Raw genomic sequence first — 18012 nt, forward strand, 5'->3', positions numbered from 1 at the left:
TGAACTTTCAGTTTAGTAAGTTACCCAGATGCTAAATCAATAACTGCTCACACAGATTTAATGATCATTTAGGCCTAAGATCATCAGTTTGTTCAAAAGACGGAATCAAATGCTTTGCTTTGTATGCTTGCGTATCCAGACGAAGCAAAAAAGATGGTGTGCTACTTTTTTTTTTTCAGCTCATCACACTCTACAATTTCAGTGGCAGTGCATGTACTATATTACTTACATAAAATTAAAGGTAACTAATAGTAATATTACTATTAAAATATGAAATTGAACAACTGTGGTAACAATTTTTTTTTAATTGAACTCTTTTCTGTGGATTGTCTCACTACCTTTCAAATAAAGGAATCCAGTATCATCCACTAATAGTGACATCCGTAATTATTTCATAATTTATTGACAACATGAAGCTTTGTGGTATTCAGTGTAGTCACAGCTCATCCAAAAATGGTGTTTGAGGAATTTCCTACGGCCTTGACACTGCAATGCAAGCTTCAAGCTATCAGCTATCAGTCACAAAAACGTACCTGCAAGAGGCCTCCTTCCCCAAAGTGTAGTACCTCCAGGATGTTGTCTGACTGTATGAAAGCTGTAGACAGAAACAGAAAATTCCCATGAGGTTTGGATATCAGCAAACAATGCCATGCAGGTTGATGATTTGAGTTCCCAGTGTGTGCAAGAGGCTCTCTGGGAGTGTATCAGATTTGAACACAATTACTCATCAGACAACACAAAAGACTGAAGAGACAGGGAATCATTACAGTCATTTTGCGATCATTCACTGTCTGGATTTGTCTCGAGTGAGCTGTTAATTGAGGACTTTGAAGAACCGTATAGTTTTACTGTCTCATGCATTACTATGTAAGAGATGCTATGGTTGCCACGGCTTCCTGGAAGCTATTTTTGAGGCCAGGAAACAGCAAAAAAGCAAGCAAATCAGAAATGGAAATGTCAGAAATGGATGTGGTCAACGTGAAGTTTACCTCAATCTGATTTCAGATGTTTTTATGTTAGTAGCTTCATCAATGTAATATCAATATCCTTCAAACAGGAAACCACTGATGACAGTTAATGCACAAGTATGGGCACAAAATATAGATAAGTCAACCGTAAAAGCGTGTAGGGACATCCATATTGTCAACCTAATGAATTTTTTCATGCGCCTATACTAAAACATAACATCAGAAACCCTCTGAGCAGAAGCAGATTTTTTACAGATGGCTAATGGCAAGTCCTCCCAGAGCTGCGGAGTTCTCATATTTGGCTTCATGTCAGTATACTTGCAGTGCTATTATTAGTCTGCAGTTCTGTAACTCTAGTGAAGTTTATAGTGATAGAGGCCAGTCACGCTCCCTCGTATACACTTTCAGAGGTACAGAAAACACGCATTACTTCCCACACCACATCATGTTACATCATATAATTAACTAAGAGAGGTGCAGAGTCCACTTCATCAACAAACATTAATTAAATCTTGAGTTAAGTGTCAACTGGACCAATTCCCATCATTTTTATATTTGGGAAAGGAGGAATCAACCAATAACTGTGGGCTGCATAAATCCAATATATATCAGCATTGCCGATAACTATACATTGGGATATAGGGCTGCACGATTCTTGCTAAAATGTGAATCCGATTTTTCTCCATGGGAATTGAGATCACGATTCTCTTACACGATTCTCATTTTTTCAACCAAAATGTATTGCACTCAAGTACAAAAAAAAAAAAACGTCAGCGTCAACGCCTCTCGTTTACTTTGAATGGAGTGACATCAAGCATTGCCGAACTGAATTGCTTCACTGACGTTGCATGCGGCAGAAGTTGAAAACTTTTCAACTTTAAGCGCCAACGCAGGCGTCAGCCAATCAGATTGCCTTATGCAAATACACTAGCGCAGATGCTAGCCAATCCCGTTCATGCAGCACCAGAAAAGTATGTGATTGGCTGTCATCACTATGACGGCGCGTCAGCACCAGAGCCGTTGAGAAACAGAGTTGCGACACTCCCATAGCCTTCCATAGGAATGCGGAAGTAAACACTTAGGAATGCGGAAGTAAAGCGTGTCATGGAGCAGCCAATACTTCCAAACAACCGATAGTTTCAGCATTGAAGCCCATTCATTTCAATGCTTCTCAAGCACAGTCGCCAGAAATTTGAGGAACTTACAGCATTTTTTGCCATTTTAACCCACTAGTTTACCTCTCGGAAATCTGACCAGTAGTTGTATTTTATGAAACGTGTTATAGTTAATGTTTATTTTTAGAAAATAGGCAGTATATGCTATATTTGCAGTTAGATAACGTGGATATATTATATAATTAAATATTTTGATGAATACAGTTGGTTGCCTTTTTTATTTTTAAGTATTTGCAAAACTTAAATTTTATTTTGTTTTCATTTACATTTAGCAGACGCTTTTAGCCAAAGCAACTTACAATGTAGAAGCAACCAGACCAACGAAAGAGCAACAAAATACAAGTCTCAGTTAGTCTAGCACAGTTAACATAGCAATGATTTGTTTTTTAATAAATAGAAATAAATAAATAGAATAGGTAAGTGCTAGTATTAATTAGTCAGATGGTGGCGAAAAAGATGTCTTTAGATGTTTTTTTTTTTAAATGGCTAAAACCATTTCTAGCATTGTTCTAGCATTCATTGATATTCACTTGTGTATCCATATTGTATCTTTTATTTTAACAATATTGTATTAAAATGTGAATAATAGGTGACCATAGATGAAGAAATATATATTAATACAATAACACATTTTGCATACTGATTAGATTTCTTATACTCTTTAAATAATCATAATTTATTTCATCATTGGTCTACACATCCACAGGAATAAGTGTAACACAAAAACACACAAAGTCAGGCCTCAAGTCTCCAATCTTTATTAAGCAGTTTACATTATACTTTGCATACAAAGAAATGTAACCGCCTTATCCTGTGTGTTGCATTGTACTATGTTTTTACTCCATAGTTAAACAAGAAAAACCCATTAATATTATTTCCATTAAACTCCACAGACAAAATGCTACTATCAGTATATTAAATTAATCAATGGACGTTTTGTGTTCATATTTGCCGGAAAATGCTGCAAATACCCGTTGTTGTTGTCTGACCCGATTAATCCCATACAAACCTATGGACAGCACGGAGTTGTTTGGAACTATTGAGAGCTCCGTGAACCACGTGACCGCGCAGCGGCGAGATCAAAGCGTGTCGCAACTCTGTTTCTCAACGGCTCTGGTCAGCACCAAGCTTCAGACACGCCCTCCATCAAGCATTGATGCTGACGCCCCGTTGAAGCAGTGATCATTCTGCGAACGCGCCTATTGACTCCGTTTAGGTCTGCCGCCTTGTTACACGTCACGTGAGTGACAGTGGAACGTGGCCAATGAGGGAGAGGAGAAAAGTGATCGAGATTTATGATTGATTGGTGAATTAATAGTGTTTTGTTACTGTGTGAGTGTGACCAATAACGCGTGAATACAGCATGATCTGAATGCAGGGAAATACACGGAAGTGAATCGCTGTCATTTAGAAATGAGATCGCATTTATGTATGAATCGAGATCGTGATTTTTTTCGATTAATCGTGCAGCCCTATTGGGATATATATTTCTGTAACAACGGGTTATCGGCCAAATACATAACGATAACGATAACGATCCGTCACGTCCATTGCCAAGTATAGATCTCTGCGAAACAAAAAAAGGGAATTTCCCAATTATTATTTCAAACTGGTATAGGCATTTTTTAACTATCCAGTCAAAAAAAGTACAGAAGCCCTAACTGTGCGTTCACACCGCCGCCGGCGACGCTGTAGAAAGATTCGTTGACGCTCTAACGATCGAGCGCTTGGTCTTGTATTTAAGGGAGCCGCAAAGAAACAAGCAGGTTGATCTTGTGCAGACTGACCACAAGTAGAGTATAAGTTAACCTCATGAAATATTTTAATTGTGAAAGTAAGAAATTGCTCGATGGAAAGAACTTAATTATAGTTACATGTTTGCTAACGAAATAAACCAATAAAAGCCATTTGTGGTGTGTTTTTGTGTTCATGGTTAATTGCTAAGTTAGTTTAATTTCAACATGCAGTTTATAGCAGTTTATAGGAGACGTTTACTAGCCTAGGTCTTTAATTAACATTAACATTAATTTGTGCGCAGCCTACATTCCAAACTGTCCTGGTTGAAGTGTAGCCTAAATGCAATTGGTCAAATCGGTGTTGTTTTGAGCAAATTAATTGCATTTCCGCTGAAAAACAAGCGTTCTAGCGTGAAAATGCTTGGGAACTAATGTGGTCGGAACCAAAGTTTACAGGACTGCATTCTCTGGAACCCTCTCAAGCGGAGGACTCCTACATTCCGATTGGTTGCCGCCCAACCGCGTCATAGCTCATTACCATAAAGTTGACCTGACTTCAACTCTCCTCGACGGCCTCACCGTCCAAGACGCGCCGCTCTCGCCGCCGGCTCACATTGAAAATGAATGACTTCCGGACACTTTGACGCTCTCGCCGGCGGCGGTGTGAACGCACAGAGGTCATGTATTATTTATTTATTTTTTCTTTCTTGCTTTTTTCATGATTGCAATTATTTTGTTGCGTCTACATCATGTCAAGATCACGAGAAATCAAGAACTAAAAATATAATGCTGCAAGATTTTTGGATTTCCATAAAACTGTGAAAAACTGTGATCTGCAACCCCCCCCCATGCACACCCCCACATGCATAGATGAATGCATGAACATTTTACTTTATTGTAAATTATTTTTGAACACTTTTGCAAAAAGTTATGGTTACAAACTCTTTCTTTGCCTCCCTATACTTGAACTCTGAGCATGGACAAAAAAGAAAAACATTAAACTTAAAGATCACATTATTTTTCTAAATTTCTATAGAAACCGCAATAATATTGTTTTTAATATAATAGCCTATATTTTTGTCTTATGAATACTTAAATACTGACTATGCAGGGCTCCAGACAAAAAAATCGAGTAAGGAGCCATTGGCTCCTATAAAAGAAAAACTTAGGCGCCAAATTATTTTTTTAGGTGCCACAGAATAAAAGTGGTTTATTTTATTATTATCATTTAATTCCGCCCCCCAGAATGATCCCTCCAGATGATCAGATCGACCGGGGGACTAAGGTTCACTTAAAGTGTGAATTAAATGTCTTTTACAACTTGAAATATACAGTCACAAAGAATTGTTCGTTACACAGAATCTGTACCAATATCATGGACCATAAGCATCACTTGGCAACTGAGTGCAGTGCATCCTATAAATGTTGTCACGTCTTTCACACATTCAGTCTGTTTTTCTTCATTAGTAAAATGCAATTTTATAGGAGGAGTTGAATCATGTACAACAGAATAAGTAAAAATATTAATATGCAACAGCGCATAAATATAGCAAAACGCTCCTCTTTATAGTTATTTTTCTAGCTGACTGATGAGTTTATGGACACCGAGTGGTTATTCTGAGGTAAATGTATTACAATGCAATGTTTACAAGCTTTATACATTTCCTCAGTTTGAAACACTGAAGGAGCTTTTACATAAAACATTTCAGTAAGTTGTACTATAGGCTTTCTTATTGCCTACCTTTTGATCATGTTCATTTCATACTATAGTAGTAAATCGAAATATATAATGGGTTCACTTGCTGCTTTAACTGAGGTGCTAAAGAGATCGCGCCTGAGCATTAAGTGCGATACTCTCCGCTCGCGCGATCCGGACGCATACACGGACCGTGTGGACGCGGGGTACTGGTGTTTATATTACCCAAAGTGTGCGCTTGTGGTCCGCATTAAAGAGCACCCAAACCGCATCATTTGAATTTCGTAGCATTTTAAAGCTGATACTTTGTTTATTAAAAAGTAAGACAGCACAAAGCTTTTTGCGATTACTGGATGGCAAGTGCGCTTCAAATAACAGGAAGTCCATGCATTAACAGAACACAGCATATAGACTAAGATCTCGATAAGAAGAAGCCATAGTAGTAATGATTATAAATGAGAATTGTTGACGATATTGCCAGTATCCACAGAGCTGACAGCTTTACCTGTTGACGTTTGTTCAAGTTGTGCACGAAATAGACACGACTTTTCTGCACTTGCACTTTGGGGCTGTTTACACCTGGTCAATTCATGCATTTTTTCCTGATCGGATAGCTATCTGATCCTGAAAAGACCAGGTGTAAATGCCGTCCGAAACGCATTCGAGACGGATATAAATCCAATCGCTCGAACCACTTCAGGAGGTGGTCTGGGCGAAACCGGACAAGTGTAAATGCATCTGGTTGTTGAAACCACATATGGTAATTTTACTCCTCCCATAATATTAAAATAATAGACGTGTGAGAGCGTTTTATAGGCTATATGGCATGTTATAGTCAGATATGACAGCGCAATGCAACAAGCATCACCGCGGATGAGTAGCGGAGTATTTCTTCAGCAAGCGACGTGCAAACTGAATGAACCTGAAAGTAAGTCGCAGACGCTCAACACACAATCTTCTTCATTAAAAGTAGCGAGACTAGCCTATCTTTCCAGTGCTGATGCCGCGCGCTCTCTTGTTGCGGTCTCTGATATTGAAATTAGCTGATAATTAATAAAATTATCCATTGCTTTCATTGACGTGAACTCCGTTATATTTGCATATGAAGCGGGAATTGAAGAATGGATTTATATCCGTTTTGCGAAGACATATTTATGTGGCCAAGTGTAAATGGGGAAACGTTTTAACAAATCATATAGATATCCGATCAGAGAAAATGCATGAAGTGACCAGGTGTAAACAGGCCCTTTCAGGTCTCTCTCACTGCGTTCAGTTGTTATCTGACAAAAAGCAACAATTACCCTACCTACTTACGAATATATGCAGTAAAACAGATCACAAATATAAATTAACAAATGTAAATAAATTTCCTCACCTTGAAAACCGAGTAGGTTAACGTTAAGCACCGCAGCGATTCTGATGCAACTCTGAAATAAATCCGGTCGGAAACGCGCTCTCTAGCTTCTCCAGATTATTATAATTTTAAATCAAAACAACGGAATAACAACGTTTGAAGCTCATATTTCATAACACTTCTCAGCAAACAAAGTCTGGGGTCGACAATATAATTGGCCCGGTGGCCCGGACGTACTTTTAAAACCTTTTAAAACCGTCAGGGCCACCAGATCGCTCCAACCACTAGCCCGGTGGGGCCAGTAAAAATAATGCCTCGATTAAAAAAAAAGTCTAATTTCACATTAATTACCTGTGGTTCTGTGTTTTGATTTCTGTTAAATCGTCTCGGTAACCACCGCTAGCAGGTTACGTGATCCCGACAGCCTTACAGATGCAGCGGGTTTATGCTCGCTCCCGCGGTTACGCGCGCAAACTGCACACTGCTGCTCAGCACCTACCTATAGCTACTATTAAGCTAGGCTACATGTTTCTGAAACCCCCATCACCCGGCCAAACGCCGGGTAAAAAAGAGAAGGCAAGGAAGAGAAAATCACCAGAGGAATTGAGGGAAAGCGAAAGGGAATACGAAAAGAAAAGGCAGAGAAAGTTTCAGCCCCAGTGGCGAGACCGCTGGAATTGGCTGGGCTTAGGGGTGGACGATAAAAATGTCTCCACGATCTGCTTTTGAAGAAATATGGTAGTATCGTGCTACAGCACACATTATGTCAAATACAGTTCTGGCGCCGCGGTCTCTATATACTGTACAACACGACATACAGCAGTAGAGTTACTCTGACAGGACACTGCACTTATTCGCGATCGCAAAAGTACATTATTTGCACACAAGCCTTGCTGGTTAAATGTTTCATTCACGCGCTGGTCTGACGTGCGCTCATACACCTGAAGCACGCGCGCTAAAAAGCCTGTCTAACAGCGCCTGATTACTCAACTAACTTATCTTCTGCGCTAATACTGTCAAAACACACAAGGTTTACATACAGACTGTTGGTTATCTCTAAAATGAAAGTGAATAGTTAAGAGAGAAATGGATGCGTGCAGCTCTTAAAGGGACAGGACACTAAACATGCTGCCGCTTGTCATTAAAGGGATAGTTCACCCTAAAATTAAATTTCTGTCATCATTTACTCACTCACATGTTGTCCCAAACCTCTATTAATTTCTTGTGCTGAACCCAAAAGAAGATATTTTGAAGAATGAGGGTAACCAAACAGTTGCTGGTCCACATTGACTTTGATATGAAAGAACAATCCTATGGAAGTCACTGAGCACCAGCAACTGATTGGTTTTCCACCTTCTTCAAAATAGCATTTATGTTCAGCAGAAGAAAGAAACTCATTCAGGTTTAAAACAACTTTTGAGTAAATGATGGTATAAAAATAAAACATTATGACAGAATTGACAGACAGATGACAGAATATTAATTTGTGGGGGAACTATTCATTTAACGTTAACAAAACAACAAAACACAAAGAGAAAAATCACTCTATTCTTGACTGAAAAACTTTAATACAGTTGCTTTAGGAATCAGTCTATGTAGAGTTTTATTTTTATATTTGTTCATTCAATTTCATTGAATGCTCTGCTAAATACACCTATTGTACCTGAAAATGAAGAAGTTTGTTTTATTTGTATATTATGTGTATTTGTAATGTGTATCTTTGTTCTTATTTTTTAATAAGAAAGATAGAATGATGACAAAGATTTTTATCTTCGCCCACTTTGACCTAAATATCTGCCATGTCTTTTTTTTTGTTTTTTGTTACCTTGAAAGGCTTTGTCTTTCTAGTTTGGCTGTAATGCTCAGACAGCTTGTAAAACCAACATGACAAAGAATCGTGATAAAATCGTGAATCGTGATATTTCTAAAAAAAAATCGTGATATGATATTTTTCCCATATCGCCCACCCCTAGCTGGGCTACGATCAAGAAAAAAAGAGGTTTACTGTGAGCTCTGCAGATCAATGCCCACATATGCAGACAAGTAAGTTAGAGAAAAGTTAACGTGTATGAAACCTATGGTATGAACATAATATAATGAATTGCTGTGTGACTACGGAGAATGAATCCTATGCAATAGGTTTATTTGCACTTGTTTCATGTTTTTGCACAGTTTTGCTGCACTTTGCACTAAACCTACCTTAAAAAAAATTAATGTTATTCATGTTGTTCAAGCAAACTGTTCTTTTTCGTGATTATTGGGATCAATACCCGACGCGTTGACCTGGGCCAGTGAACTTCAAAAGACACTGGCCCGGAGGGCCAGTGGCAAATTTCCCTTATTGTCTACCCCTGAAAGTATTAAACATAAATTAAGCAGATACGCAAATAAAAGCGTTTTCATAAGCACATTTCTTGTTATAACTGACTGGTCAAAGCACGTTCTATCTGTACGTATTTTGAGCTGTTTTTACGTAAATTTAGATACGTATCAACCCTGAAATTACGTCCAGATAATACGTAAAAGGCACTGTAAATACGTAAAGGTATATGCGTATTGGACCGTTTTAATTTACGTCTAAATATGTACGTTTTGTGTGTGAGATCAGGCTGGCGTTCAGCAGACTGTGTGCGGCAGAGACGAGGACTGTTTGAAACTCTTTTCAGTAAAACTTTGATGCGCATCGTCTTATGTAAGTTTAATACGTGAACATAACAAAAGATGTGAGCGCAAAACAATCGGGAAAAAAGTCCTTTCATGCAAATTATATATAGTCGCCAGTGGCGACCTCAGCAAAAACTTCACTCGCAAATTAATATTTTTGGTCGCAAATGCAACCATTTTAGTCGCAGTTTGGAGCCCTGCTATGTATTGCTGTGCAGTTGTCAGTCAAATTTGTGGCATGATATTGCGATAGCAAGGAGATTTTAAATAGATATCAGATTCACAACAAGATTCCACAGTGTGTGATTGATGCTTACAGAAACAGTCTGGCACTTCAATGTTTAAAAGCATCTTAACACATCAGAGATCCCTTACCACATTTACACGTAACTGCTCTTAAAAAAGCCACAGATACAAGATGATTCATTTAAAAGTAACGCACAAAACCACCTGCAAAGAGGTTTAAAACTTTCTAAACATCCAAGATCTAACCAACAGGGCATCTATATTACAAATCTCTACACTTGAAGAGCTTGTATAGTGGAATTTCATGGAAATTGGAGTTCTTAAACTTACGCCTGGTCAAACAATGCCACAACATTTAATAGGATACTAAACAAATGTAGTGAAAGCTTGTGTTCCTTTCAACAAAGGTGGCTTCTACACACAAACGTTTTAAATACCAAAAGACAATCATGGATGTTGGATTGCAAGTAATCGTGTTTCAGACCCTTCACTGGCTTTGTAGAGAACCAGTGGGAGGGAACCATATGCTGCTGAATGAGTAAAAACAACATGTTACTCCGGAAACTAACTCTTGCTCATGTACACACACCTTGATAGATTCCTTTAAGCCAAACACAGACATACCTACAGTCAACTGTAGTTGAGGCCATCACATGAGACACTGACTACTCAATCACAGCAGCACTGCAACGAAACCATTTATATGTTCAAATGTTTCATGCTCAACTATAGACCTTAATGCTGAGTGAGTTCTAGGCCTTGAAAAACTAGAACACTATGTGCTCTTGCACGCATGAACAGAATTATGCAACAGCAATTGAGCATCTCTTGATCAAGCATCAACAATTTCCCTTCTCATCTCTCAGACATCTGTTGAGCAGACAGATCTTGGAAAAGAGAAATATATTTCTCACATTTTGATTTTCAACTTTCAACACGTGCTGACCTCTGAACACAAATTCTGCTACTACAACTGCTGTAACTGCAGAACCATATGTCAAGATATGAAGTCAACCAGAAAGTATAAATGAGCAACTGTTAAGTTGCAAGACACTGAAATATTAAACTAGAAAATAAAATAGAAAACTTGTTTGAAATGTTAATACACACAATATTACTGTAAATGTATAAATATATTTTAATATCTATAATGTAATGCGTATAAGTGTATAATTTATATCTTATTAGATGTCATATATAAAATTATTACTACATATTACAATGTATAATGCATTTTGGGGTATTCATTGTTGTAGCAATCACAGCAACTTAACTTCCTAAACATACACATGCTTGTCACTGCAAACTTTCCAGACAGTGTTTACTGACACATGCCAAGTGTGATGTCATTGATAACTGAATTCTTGTCTTATTGGAAGAAGGAACCAAGAGGTTAAAATCATTCCTACTTGACTCAGAAAAAAGAAAAAACACTCACTATGTGCTCAGTGAGTCCCTCCAGTCAATAACTGGGTTGACACAGTAAATGAAATAGTGGTGCATTCATTTCGAGGGAAGAGTGAGAACACTTAACATCTCACACGTTCTTCTCAAAGAGCACTAACCCATCTGCTCAAGCCTCTGTGTGGTCTCTTTGCTATTAGGTGCATTTAGTACTTTCTAAGAGAAAGAAGTGAGAAATAGGTTTATTACTCTGAGAAATACTTATAATGGTGTTTGCCAAATGACATTTACAACAAAACACTGAACTTACAATTGCAAGATCTGATAACTGACTTTGTAAGAAATGGATGTCATTCAACTCAACCAAGTTTTAGATTTTTGATTTCATCAAAACCCATCATTCCTTACAACAAAAACCATAAGAAACTCTCACTACGGGGCAAACACACATCTAAGCCCTAAAATCACCATTGGATTGCCCCACTGTCCAGACGAGGCAGAGTAATCCAGGGATTATGGAAAAGAGAAACATGCCGTCTCTGAAGGGCAAAGATCACACACCTTCAGTGATCTACAGCCCTAAAGCAAATACTTGGTGTACCCAAACTAATGTGACTATCTACACATGACACAAGTAGTGATAAAAAGTCATCGGCCAGGCTTGATTAATTGTTGCCTCTTTGCGTTTCCTCCCAGTGTTACAAAATCTCCCAACAATCTTGTCAATGGATAAGTCTTCCTTATAAAGCCAAAACGCAGTATATATGCCGACACTAGAACTGAGGAAAAGGGTTTTGATGCAAAGTTTCCCGCTGTGCATAGTTGAGGAAAAACCTCCCACAGAACAGAGGACAGCCCAAGAGACTGATTTCAACAAAATGTGTAACAGTGTTTTGACATTTATTACATACTGTGCAGTCAAAATGTTCTAGACACTGACGTTGGTCACAGAAAAGCTCACATTGTTCAACCAATGACAACTGATATGTAAAGGGTTACTTCACACAAAAATTAAAATTGTGTCATCCTTTACTCACCCTCATGTTACCCTATACAACTTTCTTTCTTTTTTTTTCCAGAAATGTCTCAGTGTTTTTGTTCATACCATGGAATTGAATGGTCACCAAAACTGTTTGGTTACCAAGATTCTTCTAAATATCTTCTTTGGTGTTCCACAGAAGACAGACTGAAAGAGGTTTGACTGACAGATGATGATTTAAATGATGACAGATTTTCATTTTTGGGTGAAGTAACCCTTTAACTGTCTGTTGGCATTGAGAGTCATTTTAATACAGGTAAAAAACTTGTCAAGAAATTGTCAAAAATAAACAAGCACTGGATTTATTAGAAACGGTTAATATCTGGATTATGTCAGAGCGCCCTGACTATTTCATTTGCAAACACAACCAAGTGTTCTGCACTTTGATAAGACTTATTACAGTGTCATGTCTGAGAACCTCTAAATTTTATTCAATAAGCTAAACCCCTCAAATGCAATCAGACATCTCAAATTCTATACAACACACTGCTTAGTGCTTAACAACTAATTACTCCCAGTGACATACAACACTACTGTATTTAACTGTGCTTGAGCAACATAAAGAAATATAGTAAAAACTTGCAGTATGCATTCATCACCTCCTTCTCCAACTTGTCATGTCACTGACAGACTGGGCCTCAGAAACAAAACTCTCACATTAACACTTTACTTTCAACCTTCCGCTCTTTTACCACTTGACAGTGCTTTAATATGATGTTTTGACGTCTGAAACATTACGAACGTTATTTTCATGGAGTAAAACTTCGTGCTAAACCGGCATTTATTAGCCAAAACAATCCCAAGACATGAACTAGTCACCAGTGGAGAGTGAACATAATCATTAAATATGCTATTACAAAGGTGATAACCTATCCTGACTGGGTTTGAGCTTTTAACACATTATCCATTGTTTTGTTCTTGAGAGTAAAAGTAACTTCAGCCAGGTTTACGGTGTTCGCTAATGTAATATGACTAAGCCTGTTAGCTTCAATACTCAAGCTAAACTAATATCTCAGAGCAATATTATCCAGCAACTTTACGTCAAGAAAATAAAAACAGCAAGAGCAGTCACATGCCATCTAACCTAGCTAGACATGTGACTTCAATATTATGGATAAGGCTTGACTAAATATTTATTTTGTTCGCTGACGCGCTGAGGCTCGAAGCTAACAGTCATTAGCTTGCAGTGAAGCCATACAGACTCACGAAAACCAGCTACAACACACAACACGCTTCAGGAGGTTACCTTGCTTGTTCGCCTGTGCCACGTGAACAAATGCAATAAATAAAAGGCGCAGAAGTCCAACACATGATGATTTTGTTCGTGTTGGATGTGGGGAACTCTGTGTTGTGTCCTTGCTCGCCATCCTGCTGCTACTGTTTCTCTAACGTTAGCCGGCGAGCGCTCATATAAACAGCGCTCACGAGAGAGAGACACACGGCGGATTTGACAGACACTACAGTTCTGGGCACTCGGTGCAATATTGCAGATATGCTAAAGAAAATGAAGTTTTGAAAATAATCCATATAATGATGTACATTCACATGAAATATAAGACTATATAAGACTTACAATATAGCCTATTACATGTAGAATGAATAATAACAATAAACGTTTAGTCTAAATTATTTTTGTTTTTATTATTAGCCTACATTACACAGTTTATTTTAATACTTTTTATTATTGTTGTTGTTATAGGCCTACTCCCTACTACCAAAAACAGTATTTTACCAACAATAATAATATGCATACAGTTGAATACATAAAATGTATATATGTTACGCATACGTTGCAAATATAAATATACAACATAGTTCATTTTAATTTTGTTGTGGTTGTGCTACTTGCGCGTTTCTGTAGGCCTATTTGGTTGGGTTTTGCAGCTTGTTTCTTTATTTGTTCGTGTTGTGAAGATTTGCAGCTTGTTTTATATTTGGTTGTGTTGCGAGTAGCCTATTTGCAGCACATGTGCTGTCAAGCTGATGAAGATGTTTTCTTAATTTGCTCGTATGGCAAGCCATTTTGACTTTTATTCCTTCTCGGGATATGAATTCTTGATATCAACAGTTCAGTTTTTACTAGTTAAAATGCTAATTCTTGATATCAATAATTAAATTGTTGATATCTGTAATTGTATTTTCACTAGTTTAATGTCACCATAGGTTGCCATTCAAAATCAATTGTTGATATCAATATATCAATAATTAATTTCTTACTAGTTGAAATTCCAATTTCACATATCAGAAATACAATTCTTACTAGTAAAAATGTTTATTCTTGATATCAACAATTAAATTGTCACTAGTGACCATTTCTGATATCTGAAAATGTATTTCTGATATCAACAATTGGGAGGGTAATTTCTGATATCAACAATTTAATTCTTGATATCAAGAATTAGCATTTTAACTAGTGAAAATTTAATTGTTGATATCAATAATTAACATTGTTACTAGTAGAAATGTAATTCCTGATATCAAGAATTAGCATTTTAACTGGTAAAAATTGAATTGTTGATATCAAGAATTCATATCATGTGAAGGAATAAAAGTCAAAACGGCTTGCCATATGCTCGTGCGTTTTCTATTTGCATGTGTTTTCTGAAGTTGCAGTGCATTGAGCTCTCTCGGCCACCGTAATTATTATTATTATTATTATTATTAAGAATAAACATAACAGTAGGCTACCAAAGCAACAATATAAATATACACACTAATATTACAGATACAGTGCAACAATTGAGCCCAGGTTGACAGCATCTAGTGTAATGGTATGTATACAGTATGATACTATAAATATTTAATGGTGAGGATAAAGATTGATAAACACCATTTGTTCATGTATTGTTTATGTACATTGCAGCGTCCTTCATTTAGTATTATTTAAAGTTTCACTTTTTTAATGTTTTATTTGGACTTTAGTGCACCAATAGATTTGAAATGATCACAGTCATGAATTGTCTTTCTACTTTTATACTATGACTGTATACACAAACTCCCAGATTGTCATGCAAATAAGCCCCCGATGAAAGTACAACACATGCAAACAAGCTTACACAGCCCAGGTGCACCTATTCAACATAATTAAATGTCAAGCATTCTTCTATTGGTGTTGTGATAAACTGCATTCACATATCAAAACCACTCTTAAAAATAATGTCAGCTTTTATGTAAGGACAGAAGACGGCAAGTAAGCTTGTGTGTATTGTGAAATAGTCCTTGCTGTATTGCTGCCTACTTGTGGCTAGTCATTTAGCCTGTGTGAAATCAGGACATCAGCTCGAAAACGTGATAGCAATTGGTTTATTCAAACACCTTCAACTTTTGATTACGTTCAATACAGCGTTTGTTTCCTGTCTAAAATGTAAAACTGCTACATGAAAATGTTCTCATCCTTGCTGACCACTACTTCCTCCTGCACAACGCCTCCTCTTAGCACGCATATTTAGGTGAGAAAGTTTTCATGTAGCCACTGTGTTTGCATCGACAGAAGAACTATGCGAGCCACTGACTTATCTATGCAGATTATTATATTTTTCCCTGTTTAAATATTTATTGTTGGCTTAAATCTGATAACAGCTGCCCATGTGATTGAGGACACAGACATCTCAGTTCGTAATGGACCCTGACAGGGCTGTAAAAAACAAAGGATGAATGTAGCACATCTATTTAGACACTGCGACTTCATTCAGGGAACTGCTTTTGTGTTCTGCTGTGTTTATCAACTTAATAAATATAAATGGCATTTACATTTGAGTCATTGAGCCTTTAGAGTGGTGTATAACATGTATAACATACTGTAACATGTGGAAGTTCAATGAAAGTTCAAGTGTACAATTAAGTTTGTGTTTGTGCAAATGAGAAATATATGATTGCTAAATGTTTTCATAGTTCTACACACAAAAACTGAAATTTCTTTGCAGAACTGCGCTCTTGCAAGTGATGCAAATGAACACTTCCCTAAACTATTTCCTTAAAACTATTCAATCTAACAGATTCATCTTGTGAGATTCTGTATACATGTAATGTCTTTTTTATGTATGTATGTATATATGTAAAGATAAAGAACAATGATGAACAAATAATGGAACTGTAAATAATAACAGCCCCCCAAAACCAGGAATGGAGGGAAAAAAGGTGAGTCTTGAGAACTGCCTCCCTGAGATCTGAATCTGGGGACAGAAAGCAGCTTGGAAAACATGAATAACCACAGACTTTATTTTACTCATAAATCAAAAACGGATGTTCTACAAATCCATTTTAAATTTTCCACTTTCACAATGTGGAAATTAGTAACTTTGTGTAAATTTTTTCCCCTAAAAATTCTATGAATCATTGTCTGGAGTACAAATACATGAAATAACTAAACTAGTGGATTGTTACAATAAGCCAAAAGTACGAAGGTTGAGAAATGTTTATTATTTATTCATTACCCGTCAACCACGAGGATTCTAGACATACTAGTCAGTCAACATATATGTCTAAATTTTTTGGACACAAATAGATGATGAACAATAATGGCATGATGAATTGGAATGGTTCTAAGAATTTCAACAATGAAGGAATACTAACGTTTTTCCCCCCATATGTTTATATAATCTTGTTTTATCTATTTTTTAAGAAAAAATGTCACCAATCTAACAAATTGTCAATTACTGTGTTGAGTTAACACTTCTTATACATTCAATTAAATAAAAAACGCAGAGTCAATTTAACACTTAAAGGTCCAGTTACACAGACAGGGCTTAGACTAAACCAGGATTAGGCCATAGTTCAATTAGGCCATTTAAATAATTTTTATAAACATGCTTAGAGAAAAACATTACTGGGGTGCATCTTGAGACAAAACAAAGGCACTGATATATTTTAAGATCAGTCAGAGCAAGTTTATTTCAGTTGAAACAGCTCAGACTTACATTTTAGTCTATGGACTAGGCTTAAACCTTGTCTCTGAAACCGGGGGAATGTGTCAATTTTAACACTACTAAAGATCATATACCATATGGTCCCAATCTAGTGTTAAAAGTACACTGTTTGAAGTGTAGAATTTTTAGTGTTAAAATAGCACCTTACAGTTTAGAAAAATTATCCAAGTGTAAAGTGTTACATTTGCTATTGTTATTCAGATTTTACACTGTTGGGGTATTTAACACCCCTGGTGTTGTTTTAATCCTTTAAGTGTTATTAATAAGGTATACTTTTCAGTGCAAAAACAAAAAAAATATTGTATGGTGTTAATGTACAAGATTAGACAAAATCAAGAGTCTTCAGACAGATGTATAAATTGAAAGCAAAGTTGTTTGTTTTTATATTTTGATTTCTTTTGAACTACAGAATGTTTATATTCCAAGGAATTAGATTGTATAAACTGCAATAAACTAAAACAAGCAAGCAAGCAAACAAACAAACAAACAAACAAATACCTATTATTTTGGATTGTTTTGTACTTAACATTACTAAAAGAGAATAATTTTACCCTGGTTACAAAAAATACTTATTACTCCATATAGTTTTATTTAGACTTCAAAGTTGAAAATACTTTATCATCATAACTGTTCATCATCATAACAAATCTTTTCTCTGTTGTCAACTTAACTGAGCTGATCAAATTATGTTCCAGGCTGAATTTTTCCTGCCAATGACATCAATTTCAGTTTATTCTGCATTTGGCCAGTCTTTGTTCTTCTAAAGAGAATTTTCATGTCACCACAACTCAGCATACATTTTAAT

The 18012-nt window shown here is 36.6% G+C and overlaps 1 protein-coding gene across 2 annotated transcripts in view; it reads right to left on the minus strand.

Moving 5' to 3' along the window:
• Positions 1-13749, minus strand: part of LOC306845136 (transmembrane protein 131-like) — a 41804-nt gene extending 28055 nt beyond the window's left edge. For both annotated transcript variants that reach the window (XM_079377738.1, XM_079377737.1), the window contains exons 1-2: positions 13529-13749; positions 534-595 (exon numbers count right to left, since the gene is read on the minus strand). In XM_079377738.1, coding sequence (XP_079233864.1) covers positions 534-595; positions 13529-13649 — 183 coding nt within the window. In that variant the 5' untranslated portion in view covers positions 13650-13749. The remainder of the gene's footprint in view (positions 1-533; positions 596-13528) is intronic.
• Between the last annotated feature and the right edge of the window lie 4263 nt (positions 13750-18012).

The sequence above is a fragment of the Barbus barbus genome (genome assembly GCF_936440315.1).
Source record: "Barbus barbus genome assembly, chromosome: 25".
Lineage (NCBI taxonomy): Eukaryota > Metazoa > Chordata > Actinopteri > Cypriniformes > Cyprinidae > Barbus > Barbus barbus.